The sequence below is a fragment of the Synchiropus splendidus genome, chromosome 3 (assembly GCF_027744825.2).
Source record: "Synchiropus splendidus isolate RoL2022-P1 chromosome 3, RoL_Sspl_1.0, whole genome shotgun sequence".
Classification (NCBI taxonomy): domain Eukaryota; kingdom Metazoa; phylum Chordata; class Actinopteri; order Syngnathiformes; family Callionymidae; genus Synchiropus; species Synchiropus splendidus.
In genome coordinates, this window is record NC_071336.1 from 13,006,814 (window position 1) to 13,034,083 (window position 27,270).

Below are 27,270 nucleotides of genomic sequence, written 5' to 3' on the forward strand. Positions count from 1 at the left end.
GGCGTTAAATAATGATGTTGGGAAAGTGGACTTTGCCCTCCTACACTGGGGGTTGACTCATATGCTTTTTTTGGACCGATTTCAATATCTGGTGGCTTAGGAAAGCCCATAACCGATATTTGGCCGATAATGTGGGCTGATATTTGTAAATCAGATTTGGCTTTGGTATTAAGAAAATTACATGGTGGAGACATCAGTTTGTTTTCAGAAAAGAATAAGACAGTATAGATTCTTGGATGGGTTTATTGCTCAAGTTGAACAGAAAAATGTTGACTGACACACTGAGTTGAGTTTACTGTGGAGTGACAGTTGGCAACCCAGTGTAAGTATCGGTATTCAGAATACCGTGATGAGTTCTTGGTATATATTTGAAGATGGTTGGTGTTTGAAAATAAAAGATTGTCACAAAAAATTGCTATATATTTGAGTATAAACAGTATATATTTTGGCCTTTCCTCTATCAGCTTCCATCTTTTTTTGCTTTAAACTCAAATCTCAAGTTGAAGCTGAAACGAAAAATCTTTTACTGTATATCATTCTGTATCATTCCCATTCAATGCTCTCAATAGAACAAGCCACCTCAAATAATCTTTGTTTTGTTTTTAATGGCTGAATTGACAATGGCGTCATATGGAAGGCTTTTTCTAGTTGTGAAAATAATTCTTAATCATAACAATAAAAGGTCAAGACACAATGATTGCTGCGCATTGCACACTTTGGTCCACTTAAGTACCATCAAACCTCAGATTGTTTCACTCTCTCACAGCTGTTGAGAGAAGTTGTGAGGTTGAAGATCAAGTCTTGTTATCCAGCACTCTGTTGTCATGGCAGCAAACCAGTCAAGCGCTGTCTATTAAATGTACTTAAGTTTATGGGAGACACTGAAGGTTAAAATGGACTGTGATTGTGCTGATGCTGTTATATTATAACCTTTGTGTTGGCTAATTTGGGTGGAGTTTTTTCTCCCCTTCTAGGCAACCGTTCAATCTCGATAACCCAGGCAACCCTGCTCAACCACAAGACACACAAGGCCGTATTTAGCTAAATACGTAGAAGTTCAAATTAAACAGATTAAAGAGACTTTGTCTCGCTGATGTACCACTACAGTCTGTTCAAGGGCGTTCTTCCCTCTAAACACAGGCCGTCTGTAATCATTTACTGACCCTTCTTCTATGGTGACACTGAGGGTTGATAACAGCACTTTTGTGTGTTTCTTAACCAAGCTGCAGAGGTGTAGCGAGAGTGACAATCAACTGTAATCCATTTTGTAGTTCATTTGCATGGCGTGATTCCACATCTTATGCCAAAGATGAAGGAGTTGATTCTCTATTATTTCATTTAGTCCAAGTTGGATTTGACTCAGTCTTTAGATATTCTCTAGAAGTAGACATAGCTGTGTCTTGTGACCGCAGTAAGCAAACATGGGAGCACCATTTTTAACCAAATAGCAATGTTGAGTTTGCATATGTTATTGGTTTGTGGATTTAGATTCCAATTTCAATAAAGAAAACTCAATGAAATATTTTGACAGCAATACTTGAGCTAATGCCTGAATTTTTTGACCGTGAGAAGAGGACAGTTTCGTGTTAACACCTAACCCTGAACAGTAAGCATGAAATGTAGTGCCAACTGTGATGTGTGCATTTGCTGGAATATTTGAAGGTCATTGCTTTCCATGTCATTCCCATCATAGGCACAGCTTCCAGTATGTTCATCCAACATGCAACACTGTTTTTGCCAGCTCAGTGAACTGCTGGCCCATATTTTCCCAGGACACCATGTTGCACTGGACCATTTCCAACACAACTAAGAAATTGGGTTAGACTTGCATGACAAATTGATGTGATGCTAGAGGGGGACCTCCAACACCAGCGATTGACTGTGTGAGTCTGGACTCGACTTGAGAAGGGAGAGCGCTACTGAGCATGTGTAAGAATTCCTCTGTCATATTTGATCACTTCTGTTTCTTCTTTAGGGGGCCTCAAACTTCATCATTCTAAGGATGCTTTGTCAATGCTTTTGGATTCTTACCGTATATTAAAAGAGAACTATTGATTCATGAAAGAACGGCATCCAAGCTCTGATGACATATTGAAATAAGAGGGAGACTGCATTACGAGTTTATAAAAGGCAGTTTAAGAGGCTGGACTTTCTGTCTACAAATGGTTGGTCTGTGCCCAACCTCACCATACGTGAACATTGAGCACTGTAAGACTTAAAACTGCCATTGTGGTTCTGTTCCCACGTCTGTCTACATTCAAGGAAACAAACAGCTGACTGAGCTTTCAAATGATAACTTGTAGATCTGTTGCAGAACAAACCTAATGGCTCTTGTGTCAGAATTATTTGTAGCATTTTCATGTAATTCATGTTCTCAGTATGAAGTTTGCTTATCTAGACGAAGAGGAGTTTTGTCTTTATTTGTTCATTCTTTCCCCTGATATCCTCATTGCTGAAGCATGCAGGGAAATGAAGTGTTCAGGACTGTAATGCCACAATGGTCCCCAGTCACTTCCTGCTCTTTGTGTTACATTGATTCCAGTCCTGATAGAGGTGCGGCAGGGTGTAGCCGGTTAGCATGAGTGGCCGTCTGTGTTCTCAAGTGATCTGAGGTGAGCCTAATGCTATCTAAACAGCCGGACAGCCCCTCCCTGGCTGCGGAGCCCAGATAGGCCCGGTTTAGACTACAAGCCAGGAAAAACGCTTACTCCTGACCGTCTAACTATGTCTGTTCCAAGCCCAAGGGTAGTAGTGCATGTAAAGAGCCGGTGTGTTTCAGGGCCTCTCATGAGAGCTCTTTGGTGGCTCTTTATTACTGTGTATTGAGTCTGTCACGAACCAACTTCCCGGTAGAAAAGTGTTGAGGGATGCTGAAATATTGATCCATTTGGGCCCCATTTTTTCCCAATAAAAAGAAAACGCATATTGATGCACTTTTTTTATTTAAATTCCGTTGCATAATTTAGCTTGCATTAAATATTTGTGACATTACTGAGAACCATGAAACCTGTTAATCATGAACCTTAAGCTAAGTGGATTTTCTGCTTCACTTATTTCTTTGGAATGTATTCATTCATTAACTGAGAAGTAACTAGGTCAGCTAATTATTTTTGCTACGAGCATCTAAGTTCCCTGCCTGACTTCTCAGCCATTAATTTACTCACTTGGTGACTCGCCACTGTAACCCAAAGATGACTGCGGAGCAGGAAGGAATATGGCAGAGCGATGTGGTTCATAAATAATCTTCCTATATTTACATCGATATAGGATGCATAGTTATTATAAATTCAGATGTCCATGCAGCATGACTGGTTTAATGTCTACTGATCCATACATGCTCCTTAAAAGGTCTTTTTATTCCAACTAAAATGCAATTCTCTTCAGACTGTGCTACAGTTCACACTGTCACAGTTGTACAAGAATTGTTTTGTACAACTTTTTGTTCAGTCATCGTTCGCATGAAGAACTCTTCGTCATGACTATATATATATATATATGAGAGAATCTGATCCTCAACCATCTGCTGACGTCTCCTTGCAGAGTCTTGTCATGTGAGATGCTTGTAGTCTCCCTATAGTGCTGTCATGCTGGTGTGTCCATCTTGGACTCTTGCTTGAAGTTTGTCCAGATTATGTAGCTTGGAAAAGAAATCTCTGTGCTTCAAAGGAGATGAGCTGATTTTTGTCATTGAGGCAAAAAAGGAAGTTCAAATATTAAATGAAAAATGTGCCTATATATTTTGGTAGGAGCCTTTTCATCTTTCATTCTTCAAATGAAATGGAGCTTGCATCGGGGTTAAACGCCCTCTTCAAAAGAACACTCATTGTTCCTTCACCCAAACTAATCCAATGAGCTACACTCAACTAACTGAGGGGACCACTAAAAACTCATTTTCCGCCACATTTACCATATCAAGGAATGGTAGTTTGAAACCAGCTTTGTCTGTGTGCGTTTGTGAGGCAAGAGTGCGTGTGATATGCAAGAGTGTTTGGGAACATTCAGTGCCTCTGTTTCTTTCCCGTTCTGATGGCGTGATATTTTTAGCCCTTCTTTCTCGGGCTGGTTCAACAGCTTGTTTTTCTTCTCATACTCTACCTGTGTGCCTGTACGCGTGTCTGTCTGCCTGCCGTCTTGTATCTGTGTCACAATCTCTTTTTTTCCGCTGTTCAACATCCCTCTAAGAGACACACGCTCGCAGAGACTTGAGGCCTATTCAGTTGACAAGATTTCCCGACTCCCCTGTGAAAATGGCAGTAGGAGAGAAGTTAACGTCTGAATTTCATTCTTTTTTTTTCTGTGTGCATGGGAGTCGGAGACAGGGAAAAGAAACTACTCTTGTTTAAGACCCCAAGCGGGAATTAAAGCTACAGAAGCAGCGCTTTTCTATTAATAGACCAACTTCTGATGAAACTTTCTATCCCCTCTGCCTCTTTGTACTGTCTCCCAAATTCTCTGCACTCGTCCTTTCCTCTAACCACATTGGATAGATCCCAATGACCTTCCAGCTTTTTAAATCTTTCTTTTATTTGTTGCAAGTTGTCCTTTTTTTTACGTTTCTTTAGTCACTTGCTGGCTTGAATTCAAGGGCTGCAACTAAAAAACAATTTACATTTACAGGAAATTCTGACTTGAAGAACTTGCTGTTCTATTATGAGTTTGTAATTTTTAATAGTTTAATTTTTACTTCTTAGTATTGGGAAGGCTCTATTGACATTATTCCATGGTGTTTTGTGAATCATAGCTGTGCTTCATATGGATGGTATAACAAAGTCATGCTGGTGAACTTTTCACTGCTACTTTGGCTCTTTCAGATGGCCTCTGTACAGTAAGTCGCATGGTGGGAAGTCACAGAAGGACACAAGCAGCTATTCTTTGAAAAACCTTGATTCCAGTGTGGGCAGAAGTGATTGACCTGAGTGACTGTTGATGACTTTTGTTCTGCGACATGCAGCACAATTGTATGTTCCTATATTGTTGTAAATCCCCTCTTGGCATCTACAGTATTATTCAGTATTTCACAGAATTTCAGTGTAGTTGTACAAATGATGTATGAATTAGCCAGGCTTACAGGTCTTAATTTTGTTGAGATATGTGTTCGCCTTCCTATCAGCGGGATTTATTGGCGCTAGAGCGAGGGAGGGCCGTGTAGTGGTGGAATCCTCTTTTGAGGCAAACCCTCTCTACAAGAAGACAGACAGTGAAGAGACAGAAATTAGTCGTACACGCCAGACAAGGTGCTGATACTGCGGAGTGTTAATCTTTAGCAGACTGGAGCTGCACTCCTTCTGCTGCTTCCTTTGTCTGGCTTTTTATGTCTGCTGGGTAACCTGGAGGGTTTCTCCCTCTGTTACCTAGTTACCGTTTTGATTTGAAATGGAGGCATGTCAATTCCAAGCAAGCATGATTTGTATAGAACCCAGCATTGTTAAACCGTAATGACTGCACTCAAGACAGAAAAGCATGTATTGCATGGCATGGCAAGAAGTGTCATACATGCTGTAAAGTAAAAATAATTCCATTTCATGTTTGGTCCTTGTTACTCGGAGATAGCACGATTTAAACTCAATGCTATGTAACGTATTTATTTGGTGAGTGTTCTGGATTGACTACAATAAGATCATAAATAGAAATCATGTGTTAGTGCTACTGGGAATATTTTTTTAATCTTGTGTTAAGCTCATGTTGCAGAATGTGCTGTGCTAATTAACAAGTCATTAAACAGCAGTCATTGAATCTCCTTGTTTTTGTCTGCATCTGCCGTGAAGTTAAGTGTAAGCAGTTGCCTGTGCTGCGTAGATCAATTGAGACCCTATTTTTCGGAGGGAAAAAGTCTAAATCTCAAATCTGTATGATTGGGAAATGCACTAATAAACCATTATTTATCAAACCAAAATATCCCGCGGTGATTTGTGAGAGTAACCACCAGAGACTATTCGACTTAAGGGTTGGAGTTTGTGTTCTCATTAATTGAAATTTTGACTCGTTCAGACATCAATAGCACCTTCTGTGTTGTAATAGAAATAAAATAAATCTTGTTTTGTTGTTCCAATAATAAGGAATGTAGTCAATTCTACTGGATATTTACAATGTGAAGCGAGCACATGTTCTTGTTCTGGCACATTAGTGCTTCCCACAACCACCATAAAGATTTAATGTATTTCAGGAATTCATGTGATTCCTGCAGAGAGACAAGAGTGAAAATGTGTGCCTCGACACAAAGAGGAACATACACAATGTTCACTCATGCTTGAGCTAAATTGATAATTGGAATGCTATTACGTGCCATTTATGAAATAGGAGTTGCCAATCTTTTCCATTTGGCCTTTTCCCACCGGAGTCAGCTTATTTGCATGTTCCATTTGACAGGGATTGCCTTCTATTTACACTTGCATAAACATAAGTCTAAAATAAGATGTCGCACAGCCATTCCTCCTTGGCTTTTGCTGTCAAAATAAAAGCCAACTGTGCGACTTACCAACAGCAGAATGTTTTGTCAGTCATTTGATAGTCTGCCAGGTGTCCATTCAACAACTCTGTTTGGTGTAGCAGAACTGATCAAATACACAGAAGCAATGTGAATTTCCCATATCTAGAAAAACAAAAATCTCAGTCGACTTTTGTATTGGGTTAAAGGGCACACTTCTCGCAGGCAAGATTTTTTTTTTGAAAGGAAATGGCAAGACAATGAAGAAAAACAACTGTTGCATATAACTTTTATTAGATGAATAGCTGTCACATAGTACTGTTAAGTTTTAGTCAACAGTCACTCAGGGAAAAACAGAGAACAAAGGTGAAGCTATTCTTCTTACTCCTGTCATCTCCTGTGGCTGCAGTTTAGCTGCTCATCATCAACAATTATCCTCCCCCAAGTCACAGGCTGGACTCCATCTCATCTGTTATTTTTATTAACCACTGTGAATTGTGCTCAGGAGTCCATCCAAGATATTCAACACCAACCCCACCGTCTTTTAAATGCCCTGTTCACCTCCTTAACAGCGAGAACTGGGGCGTTAATGTCACACTATCAACATTTTATGTTAGACACAGTTCTTTTACTTTGTCACCAAACCTACAGAAGTGTACTCCACTGTGGTCAGCAAGTTCAACATAGACTGAAATTGTGTATAAGCATTGCCTAGTATCTCACATTTGACACACAAGGCAAATGTTGCCAAGGCAATAAGCTCCCATTGGAATTCCAATCCAGCATTGATGCAGTACTTTTCCCTCATGTACTGTAGTTAAGAACATGAATGTATGGAATGTGGTTGTTCAGCTTTTTCACAATAATAATGATATTTTAGCAAATTAAATGCTCGTACAGTCTTGTGAGAGCCTTTCCTCTAGTTGTTGAAAATGTATGCTGCACACACACACACACACACACACAAAACAATCCAACCTGAATTGAAAATAATTTACCTAAGTTTCCAGACCATAAGATACTTTTTTTACACGATCTGAACCATCCATCTGTTGTACAATGCTGCGACTATGGATTTATACAGGGAAATGTTCTCCTTACTCTTCTGGTTGCATGCAGCAGCTGAGGCGAAACCGGCTATGGAGGCATAGCACAGCCAGTTGCGCACACAGAATAAACAGCAAGTAGAAGAGCCAGCTGTTTGATGTGAACTACTGGAACTTGCTGACTTTTTTTTTTTTTTTTTTTACTGAAGTTGCTCATGGTTGCTCAAAATATGCGTTTACACTGAGGCAATTGGAAGGGAGGGGTGATGCATGCGGTGGAGTTGCGCATGCACAGGAGTGACAGATTATTGCACGCTGGTCAGGTGAAGAAAGACCTAACAGGGTAATCTGTAAAACAAATGTGTTCCTTGTTCATTTAAGTGCTAAAGTCAAGTGTGAAGTCCAGTTATGCTCATGCCATTCCATTCTCCGTAAGCGACCTTAAATTTCAAGGAAACCTGCGGGTTGCAAATGAAAGCTGTGTTGTCCCTATTTTGTAACTAAATCGACTCGAATCGAAGTGCATCAAAACAATTTTGCAGTTTGGCTAGTACAGTAGTATGGGCTGTGCAACTCTAATAAAAAGTGTGAATTCGCACTGATCCTTCTTCATGACACCAGAACCATATCTTAGGTCTCAAATGTGGTGACATACCTTGGGTTTGAGTGGCTCGAATGGATATTTCAGTCTCTTTCCCTTGTGGCATTTGATCCCTTGTAGCTAAAACGGATTAAATGAAAGGACAGAGCACAGAGGCTATTCTGGATGATGAGGAAAAAAACACTATGAAGGAGCGATGTTTTCTCAGGTAGAGGTCCTGGGAAAAACACAGTTGTGTAAGTGATTGCCAATAGAAAAGAAGACGCTAGGACAGGTTTGCATTCTGATGAGGAAGGTGGAAATTTGTGCTGGTGTGACTTGTTCTCAGTGATGAATAAATATACTACCAATCCTGATCGTCTTCTGCAGTTTTGAATCGCATTGCTGTTCATCACAAATTACATGGAGTTCACTACTACTTGATGTGCTTTACAATGTGTGTGGGGGAATAGTATGATTATTCTTCTGGGAGCCAATTCGTGGTAAAACACTTCCTTGTGAAGACATTTTGGCTGGTCCACACAAGTTCAAGTCTCAGTTTGAGGATGAAGACTACAACTTAGTTGATGGATAGGTTTAGGGTGAGAGGCTATCAATGACTGTCCTTGCTATGATACAAGTACAAACGTTTTTGTGTCACACGTGTATGTTTGCAATTTCAGTGTCGAAGAAGAAAATACCAAAACCCTTGCTGCTTAGACAGAGCGGAATGACCAGGGACCTCTAGAACGGTGATTCTTTACTGTAGGGGCGGGGCCCATGGTTAGGCTGCGAGCGCCTCTTAGGGGCCCACTAAAAGATTTTTTGTTTTACACCTTTGGGCTGTGAGGGCCGCGATACGCTCAGTTTTAATACATAAGCCATGCATGGTGGCAGTAGTGTGTCACTGAATTGACTTCACAAATCTGTGACAGTTAACAACTATGGAGAAGTTCTGGAAAAGAAAAAAATGACAGAGAAACAACAGCACCTGTTGAAGCAGTTTTGAAAATTAATTAAAACATTTCATGACGATACTTTCATTTAGACTTTACTTATGTCTTCTTTGGAGTTTAAATAAAATATGTTGTTTTTATTTCACTACATTTAGACATGTTTTTTTTAGATTTATTTTATTCATAATTTTATTCAATTTTTCCAATTTTCTCAAGAGTTTTCATCATTTTATTTCCTTTTTTTTTCTTTAGTAAATTTGATGAACATGACTTTTCGATGACAAATATCTTTACGATGATCACATGGTTTCATGTCATTTCACAAGAATTTGGTTTGTTTACCTTTAAGTAGATTAAATATGGTTGTTGATCGCAAATGAAATTCAGAGTAGTGAATCATTTCTATTACTTGAATGGGCCCCGGGCCCATTTGTTCTGGGAATGGTGGGCCCCAAGATCAAAAAGAAACCCTGCTGTAGCGGTTTCTGAATTTTGATATGTTTACTGTTTGTTTTCCCTCATTGTGACTGACTGCTCTAATGACAGAACCACTCTATCTGTGCCAATTATGCGACAAATGAATGCAGCCTCAACATTATGAGCCAGACAGATAAATCTTGCAAACAAAAGTGTATTGCAAAGTTCTTTGTACTAAATATGCACTTTTTCCTACATTATTTTCTACAATTAATCAAATACTATAACCATTATTATTATTGTTGATGATGGTTTGATAGCAGGCCAGAAGACTAATGTCATAAAAGTATTTTTATGGTAGTCACCATGTATGTCAGCCTGACACAGTTTCTTCCTAATTTTCAATTTTCCAGTTCATTGTGTTCTGCTACGTGCTCCACATTTTTCTTATCTTCAAGGATCAATCACTCAACATTTACTGCACATAGTCATATTTTCACGCATTAATTATTTAAACTGTTCAGAGACCTGTTCACAAACCTTAGAAGAAAAACAAAGCTACGTTTCCTCATCACATGCCGAGCGGGGTTTGTACATTGCTCATTTTGGCTCCTTGGTACCAGGAAGTCTCTGGTCTATTGTGGTTCACTCAAAGGCCACTAATGTCTGAGGAGGACCAGTAACAATAGAGCTCAGATCTGAGAGCGACAGGATTGATTGCTGCAAAGAATACTCAGAAGTGTTTCTTTTTAGGCACATATATGGTTTCCCACATGTCTGCATGTGACCTGTAAAAGGTTTGGTTCCTGCTTTCAACGGTGGCTGACACTTCCTGTGTTATCAAATTGTTCTTTTTAAGAGTGCATCTGTGAGATGTATTGTGATGAAACGTTCTTCTTTCTTAATAGGAGCAGCGCCCTGTTGCTCACAATGACCACACTTCTAAGTATCAGTTTTACCCAGGGCCGGTTTTAGCTGTGGGCAATGTGGGCGACTGCCCAGGGCGCAATCTGCTGTATGATGTGGGCGCACAACAGTCAAAGAAAAAAAACAAAAAATACAAACAAAAAACCCTCGCTAGTTTTCCTGACTACCCCTCATTTCAGGGTTTTCGCTCCATGTAGATGAGCATGGTGCACCGGCCTCTATGCCTATAATATCGCTTTTTAAAGATGATATCTCATGTTATCAAGTGAACACAATGTGGAAGCATTGAAACAAGTGGAAAACACGTGATTATGTTGGTTTTCGGTGTGGTTTTAACAGAAAAATCCCAAATGATGATGACTGATGTCATGCATTCTGGCTGGGCAAATGAAGCGATGGAGGGTGGCTGCAGATTGGCGATTTACTTCTCATGTACAAAAGTAGCGTTTCAAGGCACCAATTCAGTACATGTCAAAGCATTCCCCCTCTGCTCCCTTGTGTCTGGATGTCCTCGCTGCGTTCTGTTTGGTAGGGGTGCACGGTGGTGCCCGCCATGGTTAAAATGCAGTCAACTTGCAACCCGAAATCGTACAAGTTATGTGTCTGATGAAGCAAGGTGGTGACTCTGTTTCTTTTTTGGGGTTGCGGGGAGGTTGCTGGGGCTCAATAGCCTTGGACTGCCTCTGGTTTTATAATTTTTTTTATGGTCGTGCAAAAAGAAGAATGTTGTTCCATATGGAAAAGGCAGCTGCAGACAGCTGTTATGAAGGTGTTGAGTCATTTTGGTTGTGCCTTGTATTATGTTCCACATGTTCTGGTAAATGGAATTGTTTGCTTTGGTTTGGTTTGAAGTTCATTACATGAACCCAGTCCAACTTGTTAAAGCGAAACTTTTGAGTGTAACAAATGTCAGAACTCATGGAGAACTGACCAATTAGAGCTGTCCATTGCAGTCACATTCTCATTCTAGCTGCTCTGCTTGTTATATTGACTTTTGACATCAAGCAGCTTTTTTTTTCCTCCCTGCAAACGTTCAACTTTTAGCAGTTTATAATGTGCCATCACCAATTAGTTGGGTCACAACTGCAGCATAGCTGTCAAGCAATTAGTAGCTGACAGCATGGTGGACAGCATTCTTGCCGTGAGTGTTGTTTATGTGATCAATCAAAGGTGGGGGAAGATGAACTTCATGAGAAGGAATGACACCTGTTTTGGTTAGATTCTTGAAAGTGGTAGGGAGGATGTTAAGAGCCTGTTTCAAGCATGTGGAGTGGATGTGTGTTGCAAATTGGCTGAGTGAGACAAATACTGTTGTCTGTTTCTCTCTCAGCGATTTGTCCATGTTCTTCCAATTTAAGCATGTTTTCCTCCTTCCTGCAATTTCCCTCTTTTCACTTCGCCTTTCCTTCCTCTGGCGTCAATCGCCAGCCCACCTGTCCTTGAACAAGTGAGAGATCTACATGCTCTGTACATTATCGCCAGCGCACATTCACATGCATGAGCGTCCCCACAGACCCAATCAGTGCTTCTTTTAGTTCTGCCTCTGCTCCAGACCTGATGAAAAAACATGAGCTGTTTTAACGCGCAGGCTCTGTGGACAGACCCAAGAAGAGCAGCAAATAAAAAGGCTGGAGTCAGAATTGAATGAGATTGACTGGACAGACTGTGGCATTTGAGGAGCCAACTAATTAACGGAGTCACCAGTTGCTCTTAATACCTTCCATATAACGTGGCTCTCGTTATCTGCAGAACCATCATGCAGGGTTGCTACACCAGGTTAAATGAGCTGCAGAGGGAGGCATGGATTGGCACATATGTCACCGCTGTCAATGGCAACATTCACAGTGCAACTTCAGTGTGAGGGAGGTCATTGAGGACAAGAGCGGCGATAGGAAGCCGTCGCCGTGCGGTTAGTCAACAATGCTTGTCTTGATTTGGAATGAGCGCTGCATTTGAGCTAAGCCAGTATGACTACGTCCTGGGGAACGGAAGGCTGGAGGTGACAGGATCTGATATGATCCCCGCTGTGATAATGCATTAGATAATTACTAGGCTGCTTTCACGTTCGGAGTCGTTTGGCGTGAAAGAGTGATGCGCCACATTTCTCCTGCTGCTCCTGTGTAAAAACATCTCCTCTGTGAGTCCATTCCAAATGACCTTCTCACTTTATTGTTTTAAAGTAGTGCTCCACTCCATTGATCAAGGCCAGGTTCTTAAGGAATCTCTGACAGTGGTAGCTGACTAATTGTGGCCTGGTGAAGTGGAGCTTTACACCACTAATTGGAGTCTAATGGTCGACCACGCTGGCATCAGATTACCTCTCGATCATTAGTATCGACTGAAAATTGCTGTTAGTGTGTTTTAAGAGAGAAGTGGGAGCGATGTCACGTTGACTGAACGGCTGAAAATAATCATGTGTCGGAAGAGGGTTGTACTCGGGGTAGATAACGTGCTGAGTGAATGAAGGAATGAGCCTGAGCCGGCGCGTGCTCGTGCACGCGTGTGCACGTGATTATCGTGATGAAGTCTCCCGACGGGACTCTGCGCTGCTACAGTCCTCCAGAAGTAATGAGAAGCTGTTTCCGTAGTTACCAGGTGTGAGAGCCAGCAGCCCGTAATGTCCTGTGGAGAAGAACAAAGGACAGAGAGGAGGTGGATGGAAGGATGAAGACGGAGGCTTGTGAATGCAGGAGAATTGTTTGGCCAACAACTGATTTGAATGAACAATTGAGTCGTCTGTATTGATGTTGGGGATAACTATTGCATCTTGGTAGTTGATGTGATGAATGTGAAATGAGGCCGTTTATACTCCAAAGCCATTTCAGTCAATTTTACAGTGAAGTGGTGGTAAACTTTTAGTTTGTTCTGTCATCTATCAGACCAATGTGAAAAAAAAATACACTTACTATAAGGGAACTACACCCGTGGTTCCCAGTGGTTGATACTGTCCACTGAATTTACAAAACAAAATAAGTGCAACCTGTTCATTCTGTCATCGCCTGGACTTGCGCACGTTTTCTCAAACAGCAGGAAGGCCTTTAAGCAAGAAAGTAAATCCTAACTAATTTGAAGCTCTGTAAGATAAGCATGAATAATTCAGTGTTTTTCGCCAGTACGACCAGCAGGTCTGGATAAGCGCCCTTGTAAATGATGGGATGTCAGTAAACAAAAGGGACATGATTAAGACTAGTAGAACATACATTTTGGATGCAATAATTTAACTGGGAATGAATTAAAAAAGAAGGATTTCCAAACTGCCAGTGATGATGAAATCTCTATTTTGGTAGTCAAGGTTGCAGACTTGCGGTTAGGTTAGGGTGCTTTGATATTCAATTGTAGACATTCGGGTCAAGGTCAGATCATGACCGCAAGAGCTAATCTGGATTAAAAGAAAGACATCATGCACAAGAACTGGGAAGTGAACCTGAGTCATTTCAGGGTGTTGCAAGACTTTAATATGTAAAAATAGAAAGAATTGTTCTTTTTTTCTGCAGTACTACACTTAAAGGATCTCTCTCACTCTCTCAGGCAGTGTTGCAGCAGCACCTTGTGCCTACTGTAACCTTCTTGTGGTACTCATTTTTGAGGAGGCAAAAAAACAGCACTGGCCTCATCATTCAAGTTTATAATCAATTTACACGGTTTGCCCAAGTAATCTTTTCAGCTTTATTGTCTTATTAAGGCTGAAAAGCTGATTATTGATACAAACTCAAACAATACTGATGGGCAGTCTCATGTCATCAAGGCCTCTTCTATCATCCATAAACAATGTGTATTAAATGAATTTGATCCTCCAAGATGAGGGCTGTGGCGGTAGAAGGGCACTGTGCCGCCTCTGTAGAATGGTAGAAGCGCTACTATAAGCAGTGCCGGCCTCTTTGTTTCATTAACTTACGCTTAGGAGTAAGGGTGCACTGAAAATTACCTAAGCATCAAATCATATCTGCTACGATGAAAATTCATATAAAAATGCAGATGCACCTCCTGGTCAATTCCTTTGGCCTGAGATTTTTGGTGGTTCTTGTTTAATGAACTTCAATGTCCTAGCTTCAGTTGAAGAGCTTTTCTTTCATTTTGTTTTCACTGAAAGTTTATAAGTTGAAGATGGACAGTGTGTGATATCGCTCCACCATGCTCTGAGTCTGCTTGTGAATCGCAATGCTTTGCTCTGAGTCCAATGTCAAAACAATCTTCAAATGTTTGAAAGTGTTTACTCACTGTTGAGCTTTAGTTTCTTGCCATTGTGTGACACTGTGCTCATGTCTTATCTTGCAGATTTGATCCACTGCACTAATGAGATGAACGTGAATATTCCCCAGCTGGCGGATACGCTGTTTGAGCGCACAGCCAACTCCAGCTGGGTGGTGGTCTTCAAAGCCCTTATCACCACACACCACCTCATGATGTACGGCAATGAGGTGGGTGACTCTCATGCTTGACACAAACACACAGCTCAAAGAATGCTTTACTTTGAATGGACAAAATGCGGAGTATTTCTTTCATTTGCACGAAGTATCAAAGCACTTTCCTAGTTAGTGGGTTCCTCACTGACATTGGCAATGAAGCTTTTCGGATTCTGATAACACTATTAAAATGTAATGTTGCTGGTAACATGAAAAAGAATACAGTAACAGAATACCACGGTGAATAAAAACAGAAAATAACAACTGACAGTGCTTAGCACCAGTGCTGTTAAAGACAGTCATGTTTGTCTCTCGGTACTCACACCGTGAGGTAGCAACTCCTGCAAACACAACACTCATCCAATAATGTCCAAATTCCAACAGTCCTTTAGAAATACACAGCTGAAGAAAGGAACCTATAAAATGATAGTTCAGATACATTCTATCTAAAAGCATTTCTATTGTCATTTGTGTTTGATTCGACTCACTGGTGTTGACCCAAGTGATCCGCGTTGGGAGAACAAATTGGAATTCAAGACCTTTAAACACCCTTCAAACATACATTAATTTCAAAACACACCCAAAGAGATCCACCCAGTACCACATTCCTTTCAGCGTGCATGTAATTGGGGAAGTGACGCTCCCTTGTTGAAGCAAGATCATTCGTGTGGGCATTATGTAAGGCTTCCTGTTATTGGCTCATTGTGCTCATCTGAACTTGCTTTGAAAAGAGGAAACGATGAGAAGTGCAGCTGAATTAGCTACCCCAAACGCTATGTGGTATCGTCGCTTCATGCTATGTCAAATTAATTTGCTTTTTCTCAACATTCCAACTAGATAATCAACAGGAGGATCAAAAAGTAGTGGGATGGTGTCTCCAGAGTTCAGCTTTCTGTCCCGTCTCTGCTGTGCTGATGTGTCTTTGAACTCGGTGATATCAATAAGGCTTTAGAAAACACTTTGTGACTGTGGCATGATGAAGTATCCTTTTCAGGCTGTGAAGGAAAATGGGTACAAGACATTTTGGGCAGAGTCTGTCTTCTATATAGCAGTATTTTAATACGATATATTTGACATACCCATATAATATTGGCAGGATCTTTAAAAAACAGCTTTCCTGTAAACTGTTTCAAGTGACTTTGACTATAGGATCTAGGCTTGGTGTTGGAGCGCCACCGTTTCTCAACATGGGAAGGGCACTGAAACAAAAAGTGAATGTGGGTGGGCTCCACCATCATGTCCTGAGGTCAATGGTTGTGTCGAATTCATTGGTTATTGTCACCTCAAAATATCTGAAAAGGTTTTCACGCTTTTTGTGAGCTAGTATCGAGATCATTGTCTCTACACAACCGAATAAGTGTATCTTATTTATCTCATGAATGGATTTAATTGAAATGACAACTTTGTTTAGTCTGTGAGCATAAACTTATTAATCAAACTGACAGTGTAGCTTCATTTATTGCTTGATGGCTGTTTAGGTTGAAAACCCATCTCAGAGCCCCTGGGGCTGAAAAGTTAATTACTGTTGGCTAACAAAATATTAATAGGCACACATTGGGATGGGAATCGTACCTGTAGGCCTAAACCATCATTTTCCAATTTTCAGTGTCTATTTCGATGGGAGGGAAATAATAGGAGTAATTCAGGAGCTGTAATCATGCAGTTATACAGGCACCTGTTCCCAGTGAAGGGGATTATTCTTCACAATTGTTCAACTTTAAATGATGCCACATCATGCAATGCTCCCTCAAACATAATGGAATTTTAAATAGCATTTTAATGTGCAAAGATGTTTATTTATTGCTGGTTTCCAAAACAGTCGATGAAATATACTGGTTCAATGTGCAAATGTAAGCAAATTGCCAGCAGGCATCACAGTAGTTTGTTTCAGGTCTGTCTTCACAGTGTGAGTCTGCGTGAGAAAGTGTGTGCGCTGATGAGCCTGCATTCATCTGTGCTGTCAGGATAGCAGTGCTGACTGAGGCTCAGCAGCCAGGTGTCCCTGCTCCCTCATGGCCAACCCATCCATTATAATCGGAGGTGGAGGAAAACTGGCCATAAAATTACAAAGCACGCACTCACAGAATTGGGGTCAACAGACTGACTAGTTCCAGGTTGACTCGCACATGTGAGAGTGACCTGCTTGTTATCCCCTTTAAATGTCTTTTACTGCAGCATATACTGTTTGTTGAGGTCTATTGTACATGTTGGCTGTGCAATAGTGACAAAACATGGCAAGTTAATTTTATGGCAGTGTAGCCATTCAAACATCTGACTGAAAAGTAGCTCTGCAAAGAAAACAAATTCTCAAGTCAGCATTAGTCAGTTTTGACTAATGGTATGACACTAACACTTCAGACTCCACAGCCCTCACATCATTTGTCTGGGTTTCAATGCATTAATAATACTGTGAAAGCAGAGTTTATCAGGATATAACCTTGAGTTGTTGTGGGTGAGAATGTTAATGTCTAGGACTGACAAATTGGCATCAGACAGACCTCAGTGTCACCTAACTGCGCATTAGATAAGAGGAGACAGCGGCGCATTTCAGGATGTTTACCAGGAGCTGCAACAGACAGTTTTCTAATTCATGCACTCTCTTATATTTTCCCAAATATTTGGCGTACATATTTTGAGTCTAACACACCAGAATTACCATCCTTGGTGATTTGCTCCATGCACACATCCCGCCAGAATGTTTGGGAAAACAACTTTGTCATTCCAAAGATTACAGCAAATGCTCCCCTAACTCGAAAAGCTACAGTTCCACAGTAAACAAGGCAAGTTACAGTTTTAAACAGTACAAGTAGCACTGCACAACTGGTCAATATCATATATCGGGATGATGAGGGTGCCAACTTTCACTTTTAGATGAAGAAATTTTAAGTCATGCTTAGCTAATGCTCCATCATTTTGGGGCTCATTTTTGTGAAAGGTGTTGGATTTTTGAAGCACATGTTCAGCGTTCTGTGGCATATCCTGATGCCATGGGCAGCACCTTTCATCACGTAAAAGAAAGACATTTACAACCATTTTTTTTCAGTGTGTTATTGACTATTAAATTGATACCGTCATATTTGTTATGTGACAAACATTCTCCTTGTACCTGACGCTATTTTATTTTAGAAAATGTGACGACATCTGTCACTCTTGTATGCAGCGAACACTCACAGCTACTGGCTAATACAGTCGCTCTCAGATTTGTATGCTGCTCCTGCATACACACACCTGCACAAACACACAGTGAAATGAAAAAAGGAAATGGCGATATTCAACAATCGATAAAAACATGGTTGAATAGGGAACAAAATCTGTATACCATTAAAACATTTCCGTTGCTGTAAAACACAGTAATAAATGACTGTTCAGTTCTCAATGCTGTCTAAATTGCAGCACTCAGTCTTAATAAATGATATTTATCTACAAATTTTATTTCAGTCACACATACTGTTACAGTTAGCTTGTTTCCAATTCACTAATAAAAGAATATAATTACTGTATTGTTAAGCCGAAGCTCATAAAAGTGCTTATCTGCATATCAACACGTAACTGCTATTTTAGTTCCTCCCTTGATACTTCCTCTCCATTCCTGCCAAAAAATCATCCGGGCCCGCTCCCAAGAAGGCACCTCGAATCTTTTGAGTGATCAAAATTCAGTCAATAACTTTGATTTTGTCAGCACAGTGCTGCTGGCGGAGTAGATCTCAAAATATGTATTCTCAAATATATATTTTTGTTGTGGTTTATTGGCACTAAATAGGCTTTTTAAAAACAATCTGTCAAGACAACCTCTAATTTGCCGTAACACGGCTAAAAATTGTAACATTCCACTCCTACTTTTGAGCTTAAGGAATTTGCAGTATACAGTATCTTGAAGGGAATCCCCAAAGGTCCCCCCTGGCTACTTGCACAAACTCTCATTAAGGCTTTCACAGACTTTCCAAGGGAGGATGTCTCTCTGTAAATAATGTATCAGGAGAAAAGGATGTTTCGGGGAGTAGTATTAAAATATATATTTTTCACCCTAATTCTCGCTCTACCTATCTTACCGATCATGCAGAGTTCTCCTCAAGACTTTTCCTAGGGTAGGGAGGTGATGCGTCGGCATTTGACACCAGGGTCAGGGGGGTAACCCCCATGGTTACTGATCTTTCACGGTCCTCCTTAACTGTCTACCGTAAAAGGTGGAGTCCTACTGGACTGACGGTGAGGCACTGTTGATGTTGTGGGCAACACTTCACTACTTAAAACAGCTGAAAACTCAGGATTACTTGAGAGGAATCGCAGCGCAGGAGGTGAGAATCCCTGCATAGGGGGCCCCTATTCCGCTGATACACGAGACACAAGACCCAACCTTCCAGTCGATGCTCCTCTATTTGGTAACGGTGGGTGTGTGAGTGGATCATGTTTGACCTGCGACACCCCCATGAGTACCCTTGAGAGGAAAGTGTCAAACCAGCCAGGACCCGAATTGCTTGATAAGATTGTTCAATATGAGTGAAAATTAGTTTGATCACGCCCACACAGACACATACTTGCACATAGATAGTCCATTACCACAGAGTCGGCCTGCTCATGGTCATGAGTTCTTCTCCTTCTCCTTCTCCTTCTTCTCCTTCTCCTCCTCCTTCTTCTCCTTCTCCTTCTCCTTCTCCTTCTCCTTCTCCTTCTCCTCCTCCTCCTCCTTCTCCACCTCCTTCTCCTTCTCCTTCTCCTTCTCCTTCTTCTCCTTCTCCTTCTCCTTCTCCTCCTCCTCCATCTCCATCTCCATCTCCTTCTCCTCCTCCTTCTCCTTCTCCTTCTTCTCCTCCTCCTTCTCCTTCTCCTCCTCCTCCTCCTCCTTCTCCTTCTCCTTCTCCTTCTCCTTCTCCTTCTCCTCAACTACTTCACTATTTTGTCATAGTATTTGATGATAGAGTATGAGTAATTATTTGACTTCACTTTATTCTAATGTGTGCTGATGCTTTTTGCTGTTTGACCCTGAAAGCATTGTTAGGTACCTGAAATCTTTTTCTTCTTGGTGAGGCCCTCCCTGACAGATGTACTGCATACCATGGTGGATATTGAAAGAAAGACTGGACAATAATTTAAGTATTGAATTATCCATGTTGTGGTTCATTCAGTCAGCTCTTGGTATAACTACCATATACATGACTTTGACTAAAGCAGGGGCAGTGTTAATGGAAAACCATCACGTATTGCAATACTATACTATAAACCTGTTGAAACTTGGTAGAGAAAATACCTAGCTCAGCGCAGACTGCATTACATGAACAAAGATTAGCTTTTGAAATTGTTAGTTTGAGTCCTGGTGTTCATTGATTGATGTTTCGAGAGTTCCCTTTGCAAGTATAATCTGTGAATACATGTTACACTGTTTCACCACGGTACCATAAACAAATAAACGTGGGATGGGGGTCACCCACCGAGAACCGAGCTATATAGCTACAGTTTGCAATTGCACTGTACTACTACAAATTGCCGCTCCCTTCTTCTGTTCGGTTCTCGTAAGGAAGTACAGAGTGATTTAGTATATGAACAAACTTTATACGTTCCTTGCCACTTACTGATTATTATATCCGAAATATTGAATTATTTTCTCTCATCTATGTATCTATATAGCATATACCACTCTTCAAGTTTGCATAAGGTTAGCCACCGTTACATTCTCACTGCCTTCTTATTTGTTTGCTGTTATCAGGAATGTGGTGGACTGAACATTTACTCCACTAGTCACTGTGTAAGACTGTGTTCTAAAGGTGGGGAAGCCCTCCAAAATCATCCTTCTTAAGGTGTGTACAGCTGTAGCTGTCTGTGTGCAGAAAGTACACTCTGATGGATTGCACCTCAGTGTAAGGGGAATCAAGAAGAGTGCCTTGACATCAGAGTCAAATACTGGAGTAGTGGGTGAACAGACAGTGTGAAATAGAATGGAGCTTCAGGGAGGCAGGGAGTAGACGGCTGTGTGTGAGAGTCATTAAGGACATCGGAGGAGACTGGGACAGTCTGGCGAGGACATAGGAGAAAGTGCTGATCGTAGCAGGACACTTGTCTGTGTGCGAAAGCAAGGCATCGAAATAGACCTACTTGAAGGTTGAAAACAGGAAGAGGTGTAAAACATCGTTTGAGTCTTTTACAGCACTAGTCTGTGGCTCTCAAACCTCCGCTCGCAGACATCAGTGTCCCACATACTGAACAGGCCATTTGTTTCTGTGACATCATTAAAGCACTCTCGCCGATGGAGTCCCTGGCCTCCCGTGAGAGAGGGAGGGCGCAATGCAGGCAGAGATTTAAAGGAGTGTGTTCCAAGAAAATGTTGTCAAAGTCACAAATGTGGCTGGAAAATGAGGTGGACAAGGAGGAAAGGGGAAATATGAAAGGGGGGAGTTTGATCTGCTGACTGGAGCGTTATCTTATAGAATGTAGGGGAAGGGAGGGTGGGGTGTGTTTTTTTTGTGTGCATGCATGTGTGTAAGGTCATTGGTGATAATCTGATGGATGCTCCCTCTGTCACCATTCACATTTGCCATCAGCTCCTGGAGAACATAAAATGATTAGTGAGCAGACATAAACAGCCCTCTGTGTCTGTGTGCTGCGTGTGTCATCCAGATGGACCGATGGTTAGCTCTAAAGCATCTAATGTAGGAAGCGAAAACTCCAGGGTGGCACATAATAAACAGATGCACTCGCCACACACTTCCTTTTCCTCCTTCAGGGTGAAAAACAAGTTTTTCCAACCACAGTAAATTGGCTGCATCTGCGTGATCAATATATGTGCGTGTGTGTGTTCTCTTCCTTCTTCTCAGCTGTATTAATTCTAGTTATTTTTTAGAGAGTTTCTCTACAAAATGAGACAGGGTTGATATGTAATCGATTAACTTTTCACCAACCCTCTGCCCCTAAACTGCTTTCCATTTCTGAGATGAGAAATCCCAGGGACATTCACTATTTCGCTCTCTTTACAGAGGTGCCAAATTAATGCAGATTCATGTTCAAAGCAGGTGAAAATGTGATCAGGTTGTAAATGACATACTGAAAACGACCAAATGACGTGCTGTACTTTTAAGGACAGCGGCTGAGTTTTGAGGGCAAACTGTTTCACAGTGTTTTCTGAACTTGGAAACACAAGCACATTCATGTTAGTTGTAAACCACCCTGCTCCTTTCACGTTATATTCAATGTTTTTTGGTTTTTTTTTATGAGAAATAACTAATTTGACTATCACTTTTTGTGCACTCTTTACGTTGACATTCCCAACAAGTTCCCTCCCATGGACTTATTCATTTGCATAGGCAAATACCGAGTGAAGCTCATCTCTGCAGTGTATAAACACATCCTTAGGTTAGATTAAAAACCGCCTGTATGACACTGCACTTATTCAAGGACAGCACTGACTGATCAACATTACGTTAGATGGCAATTCACATCTGTCACAAGTTTGCGTTTTCGGCTTAAAAAAAATAGAATGTAAATAATAATGATAAATATTGCATTGATCAGCAACCACTTGTCCTTGCTGTCAAGGGTCATGGTAGAGTGCTGCATTTTCCTGCTCCACATGTCGAGCAGCTGAGAGAGACACTTTGTTAAGTACAACACACATTGTTGCCTCAAACCGTGGACTCGTAACAAACATGGTTTGCAGCAGCTCCGCGTCGAGCAAAGCGGTGACTCACTCCCGAGAGGGCATTGTACGGAGCATGGTGAGGGGGCACGCATCATTAGTTTGCGTGAGAATTGCAACACTGCGACACAGTTTGATGCATGTCTATGAGCTTGTTTTGTGACTTCTCCTTATTAAAATATTTGTGGTGTTGTTGTTTGCTATGTTTAGGTCATCACTGATTAATTTACATTAAGTAGTTAAATAATATATACATATATTTATTTGCTTATGTACCGACATTTCAGCCTCTGCTTGTGTGGACCTGGCAAAACATTCCTGTTTGTTTTTCATCATTATTCATTTTCAAAACATGAATAAAAATAACACAGGAATCACACACCTTTGGTAGTGAGTATATGGTAAGGGTGTTCATATAAGTATCCTGATTGGATACGATTCAGAATCCATTTAAAGGTCCCTAAATTGTTTCTGTTTTAAATGAAAAAAAAAATCTCCTTCCTGCATATCACATTGAGAGAGCATGATGCTTATTGATGAGAGCATCATACCCATAAATACAATTTTACAAATACAACATTACAACATGTGCTTAAGCACCATCCGTCCAAAAACGCTTTGTTTTGTGAAATTTTGTTTCCCTACACCACGCCCACTCAACTGTGATTGTTCAAGGGGAAGCCTGCTTCTTCTGACACCTGCTGTCAGGAACACCTCCCACATGAAACAGGAGCTTGTCACTGCACTATTGAGCTCCCTTTAACTGCACCCTTGTAACTTGTAAGTTGAGATCACTTGTAGCCTTTAACTTTTGTTCTGAACCAATCATGGTTCTCTGTCACTACGGTGAAATGTAAGGTCTCAGTCAAATTTATGCCTGTATTGTCAGTAAATATTTGGAATTCTCATAAAATATTCATAAATGCTCATAAACAATGAATAACAATGTAGTCATATACTTTGCAGAGCGACAGGAATAGTTACAGGAATTTTCATGTTTGTGCTGTAGTATGATACTGGGCATCTCTTGAGAAACAAGATTTTTGTCTTTTTTTTAATTTTAACTCATATTTTAAACGTGATCTAATAGAAATCTAATAGAAACCACAGCTATTATTTCACTCTTTTAGATCATAAGCCATGTGACATACAGACTGATGTCAGATTTTGGACCTCACATTGGTTCTAGGACCTCTCTGGGAGTTTTTTGTGGATGTGTAGACATTTGCACATACTGTACACATTCACATCAAATGGATTAATGTTTTCTGACTGTTGGAGGATGGCGGGGCTCCCAGACACACCATTTGTAACAATTTGCTGCAATACAGCCACAAAAATATATTTAAAATATATTCTACAGAGGTCTACACAGCTGTTTGGCTTCTATATCTGAAAAATTGTATGATCTTTTTAAAGCTTCTGTGTTTTCTTAAATAGTGTATGATTGACATATTTTGTGTAAGTAAATACATTCAGTTTAAATGAATTGACTTTGTTACATTCATTGGTTGTATAAGTGGCTATAGGCTTGTTCTCATCGCAAAATATTCCATTGAAAACCCTGACCCAGAATCTGCAAGCCACTCAATTAAAACTGCTGAATGTTTAAACACTTTTCCGTAAAGAGTAATCCGTAGCTTCCATTTGTGGTTAACAAACCAGTCAGTTGAATTAAAAGGCTCAATGATCAGAGGTTTACTGTTTTTGGCTTTGACACAATTTGTGCCTCAAGCCTAGAAAGAAATATCCAAATCCATTTTAATACGGGTTAATCTACAACCAGTAATATCCCAACAAAAATGTTTTACGCTATAAGAATCAGTAAACCTGCAATGTTATAAATAAACATTATTCAGGCTTCTTTTTATTAGGCTTAGTTATGTAGATAAACAGTTTGATTTTCATATCTCTATCATATTCTTTTCGTGTGCTATGGTTTGCTCTTAGAGCATTTGCAATATTAAGGCCCAGACTCTCTGCATGTCTGTCTGTCTGTGTTAGTGTTGTACATGTTGACTCATATTGTACAAATGCATCACTGACCTCTGTGACACATTCAACCTCAAGCATGGCATGACTTCTCCCCTGTGAGCGGGTGCATGCAAACCATTAGCCTTGGCACCTCGTAGCCACCCGTTCACAGACACAGCAGTTTTATGGCGGTGGGACTGAAACAGTCGGTATTTTCATCTTCACACACGTTGGAACTTGAACAGCATCATCATCCAGCATCTCCCTGCCACTGTTTCTTTCACACTCAGCTGCTACTCAATGGCTAAACGCTTGATTGCGTAAGAGAAATGCCACGCAAGATAAAAAGGAAGAAAATATGAGCAGGCAGCAGAAAGAGGACGATCCCCAGGCACAATACAGCGCATTTGCAATTGATCCAACTTTGCATCTGCGTGCACACGTGTCTGTATCCATCCACACATGTATTTTTGGAGCGTGTGTGTGTTGCTTTTATAAGAGTTGCATTCATTCAACTCAGCCTGATCATGTCCATTCTTCTCATGTGAATCATCACCTCTCAGCGGTCTCTGGAGATTTTTTTTTTGTCCAAACATAAAAAAAAAAGAGGCCAGCTACTAAAAATGAATTCCATGTGATTTCTTTCCCCCCTCCTCCTTATAAACTCTGGGAACAGCTTGTCATGAATTCCCAGATTTATCAAAGCAGTGAGTAATTAACCATGGAAATCGGTGTTTTCCTGCAGGTAGTCAATGCATTTGTCAATCATTTACATAACGTCAGACGCAAGTCTTTGACTTCCCCAGATATTACATCATGGGGTGTCTGTAAGCCGCTGTTCACCATGACAAGTGAAAGTGCAGTGTCTCACTATTCTCCGAGGAAGCCATACGTTAAATGTTCAACAAAAGTGGCGCAGTAGTATGAAAAACACGAGCTGTAATTCCAAAGTGTGCACATCTGCCACCCTCTCATGTCAAAATCAATATTGCAAAGTGTCAGCAGGCAAACAGATGCGCGGCGTAACGGCAAACGCTTCACAAAACATTATTTAATGTGAAAAATACACCGCCTGAGGCACACAGGGCTTTATCTCTGTGAATATTCTTCAGCATGAACCTTCTACCTGAGGTACATAGTCTCACACACACGAGGCACGTGCGATGTTCACACTTTTAATTGCCACTCAAGCGCTTTCTCAAGTAATGTTTCAGACTGCTGAGCGGTGTGGGAAGTGTCACTAATTCAGCTGAGTTGATACCGCTTTGTCTCGCTGTTTACTAAACTGTATTGATTTTCTTTTCCTGTTATTGCTGGTTACTTGCGCCACAAACAAGTAAAAAGCGGCAGTTTTGTTTAAAGAGGCATGTTCACAGTAGAATGCCTCTTGTGCTTTCAACTGTCAATGATAATATGATAAGTCTGTTGAATATGGCCTGACAAGGTCACTCTGAAATGAAAAACAGAGGAAGAAAGAAAGCTTATTGCCATCCACCATTGGACCTGTATCAGGCCGTAGGTGAGGCGTTACATACTGTGGGTGAGATCAGGAAGGGGGACGCTTAGACACACACTATGCCAAGGATCACATGTATCAATAATACATAAGTTCTTGTTGTTGGATATGCTTACATGAATTATTTGACAGTGTTGCCTTGCTATTTTTGTGCCTTACTACTACCCTTATCCCTGAGCAAAGCCCTTTTACCTACATACTCATTCTTAAAAATCTTAAGTGTGAGTCCCAGAGCTATCGTCGGTGAATAATTTGGGACATTGTGTTTATAAGGTTCTCTCTGCTGCCCATGTTTCTAGCCCTTGCATTTTCTCTTACTCCATATCTATGCCTTTACCTAACTGATTTCCTTAGTGATGTGGGCTCTTGCCACGTGACTGTTTTGGAAGCAAGATGATGCGACCAACAGTTCATGATTTTGCCCTGTTTATGGTTTCAATCGTGTTATGTCTAAAAATTCTCAGAAGGTCCCATTCACTTTTGTACAGAGGAGAAAGTAGATGAAAGGCTTTAATCGCCCAAATCTTTGTTGTCTTCAGCATCCTTTTTCAGCTTGTCAAATCACGCAACCCTTCTGTTGCAGCGAGGCTAACAATAGAATTGCACCACAGTTGTTTATGCAACAAATTTACACCTGTGCAGTTTTCTGTGAAGTAATGTGAACTCTTCTGAGTCTGAGGTACCTGAAGCCATATTTTTTACTTTTTGCGGATGCCAATCACCATAGGGCTGATAAGCAGTGGTATAAAAAGAAGGTTGGTGTGTTTTTAGTCTTAAAAAAAAGGGGTTTTGACACATTATTTCGAAAGCTTTTTGTCAACCTTTTTGCCAGATGGCAGGAACTGTGATCGGCGATAGCCGTCCCTTCTTTCATACGAGGCAGCTGGTACTGTATTTCAGGTATGGAAAACTCAAGACAGAGTCCAAGACAGATGGAAAAATTACATCTTTTATCGGGCTTGGGTTATGGGATTATTGGAATCTTTGAAAGATGCCTCTTCAAGTTGTAAGCCAATATTAGGGGGATGAATTATTAAATGCCCTCACCAATTCCATTTGCAGCAGCTTTTTTTCCAAGGAAGTGTGCATAAAATGAATTTAGCCAAAAGAAATGTACTTCAAATTTGACACTCGTGAACATACATGGTCCTGAAAATAGCCTAAAAACACAAGGGAACTTATTGCATGGCTGATTCAGACCTACAGGTTGCAAAATTAGTTCCACTGAGATGACAATAAACACTTTAGATTGAGTTAAAGCTAATGAGAAGTGGCAGAGATTTATTATACAATGTTTGAGGCCAGGCAGTTTTGTTTATCTCCAGTTGTTCTAAGAGCATGACATGGCTGTTTCTAAGCTTGGTATTGTTGAACACTCCTTAGTGCCTGGGATATTTAATCTT

General features: G+C 40.7%; 1 protein-coding gene across 4 annotated transcripts in view; it reads left to right on the forward strand.

The window, feature by feature from the left end:
• Positions 1 to 27,270, forward strand: part of si:ch211-200p22.4 (phosphatidylinositol-binding clathrin assembly protein) — a 74,923-nt gene that overhangs the window by 4,122 nt on the left and 43,531 nt on the right. For all 4 annotated transcript variants that reach the window (XM_053860883.1, XM_053860885.1, XM_053860886.1 and 1 more), the window contains exon 2: positions 14,626 to 14,768. In XM_053860883.1, coding sequence (XP_053716858.1) covers positions 14,626 to 14,768 — 143 coding nt within the window. The remainder of the gene's footprint in view (positions 1 to 14,625; positions 14,769 to 27,270) is intronic.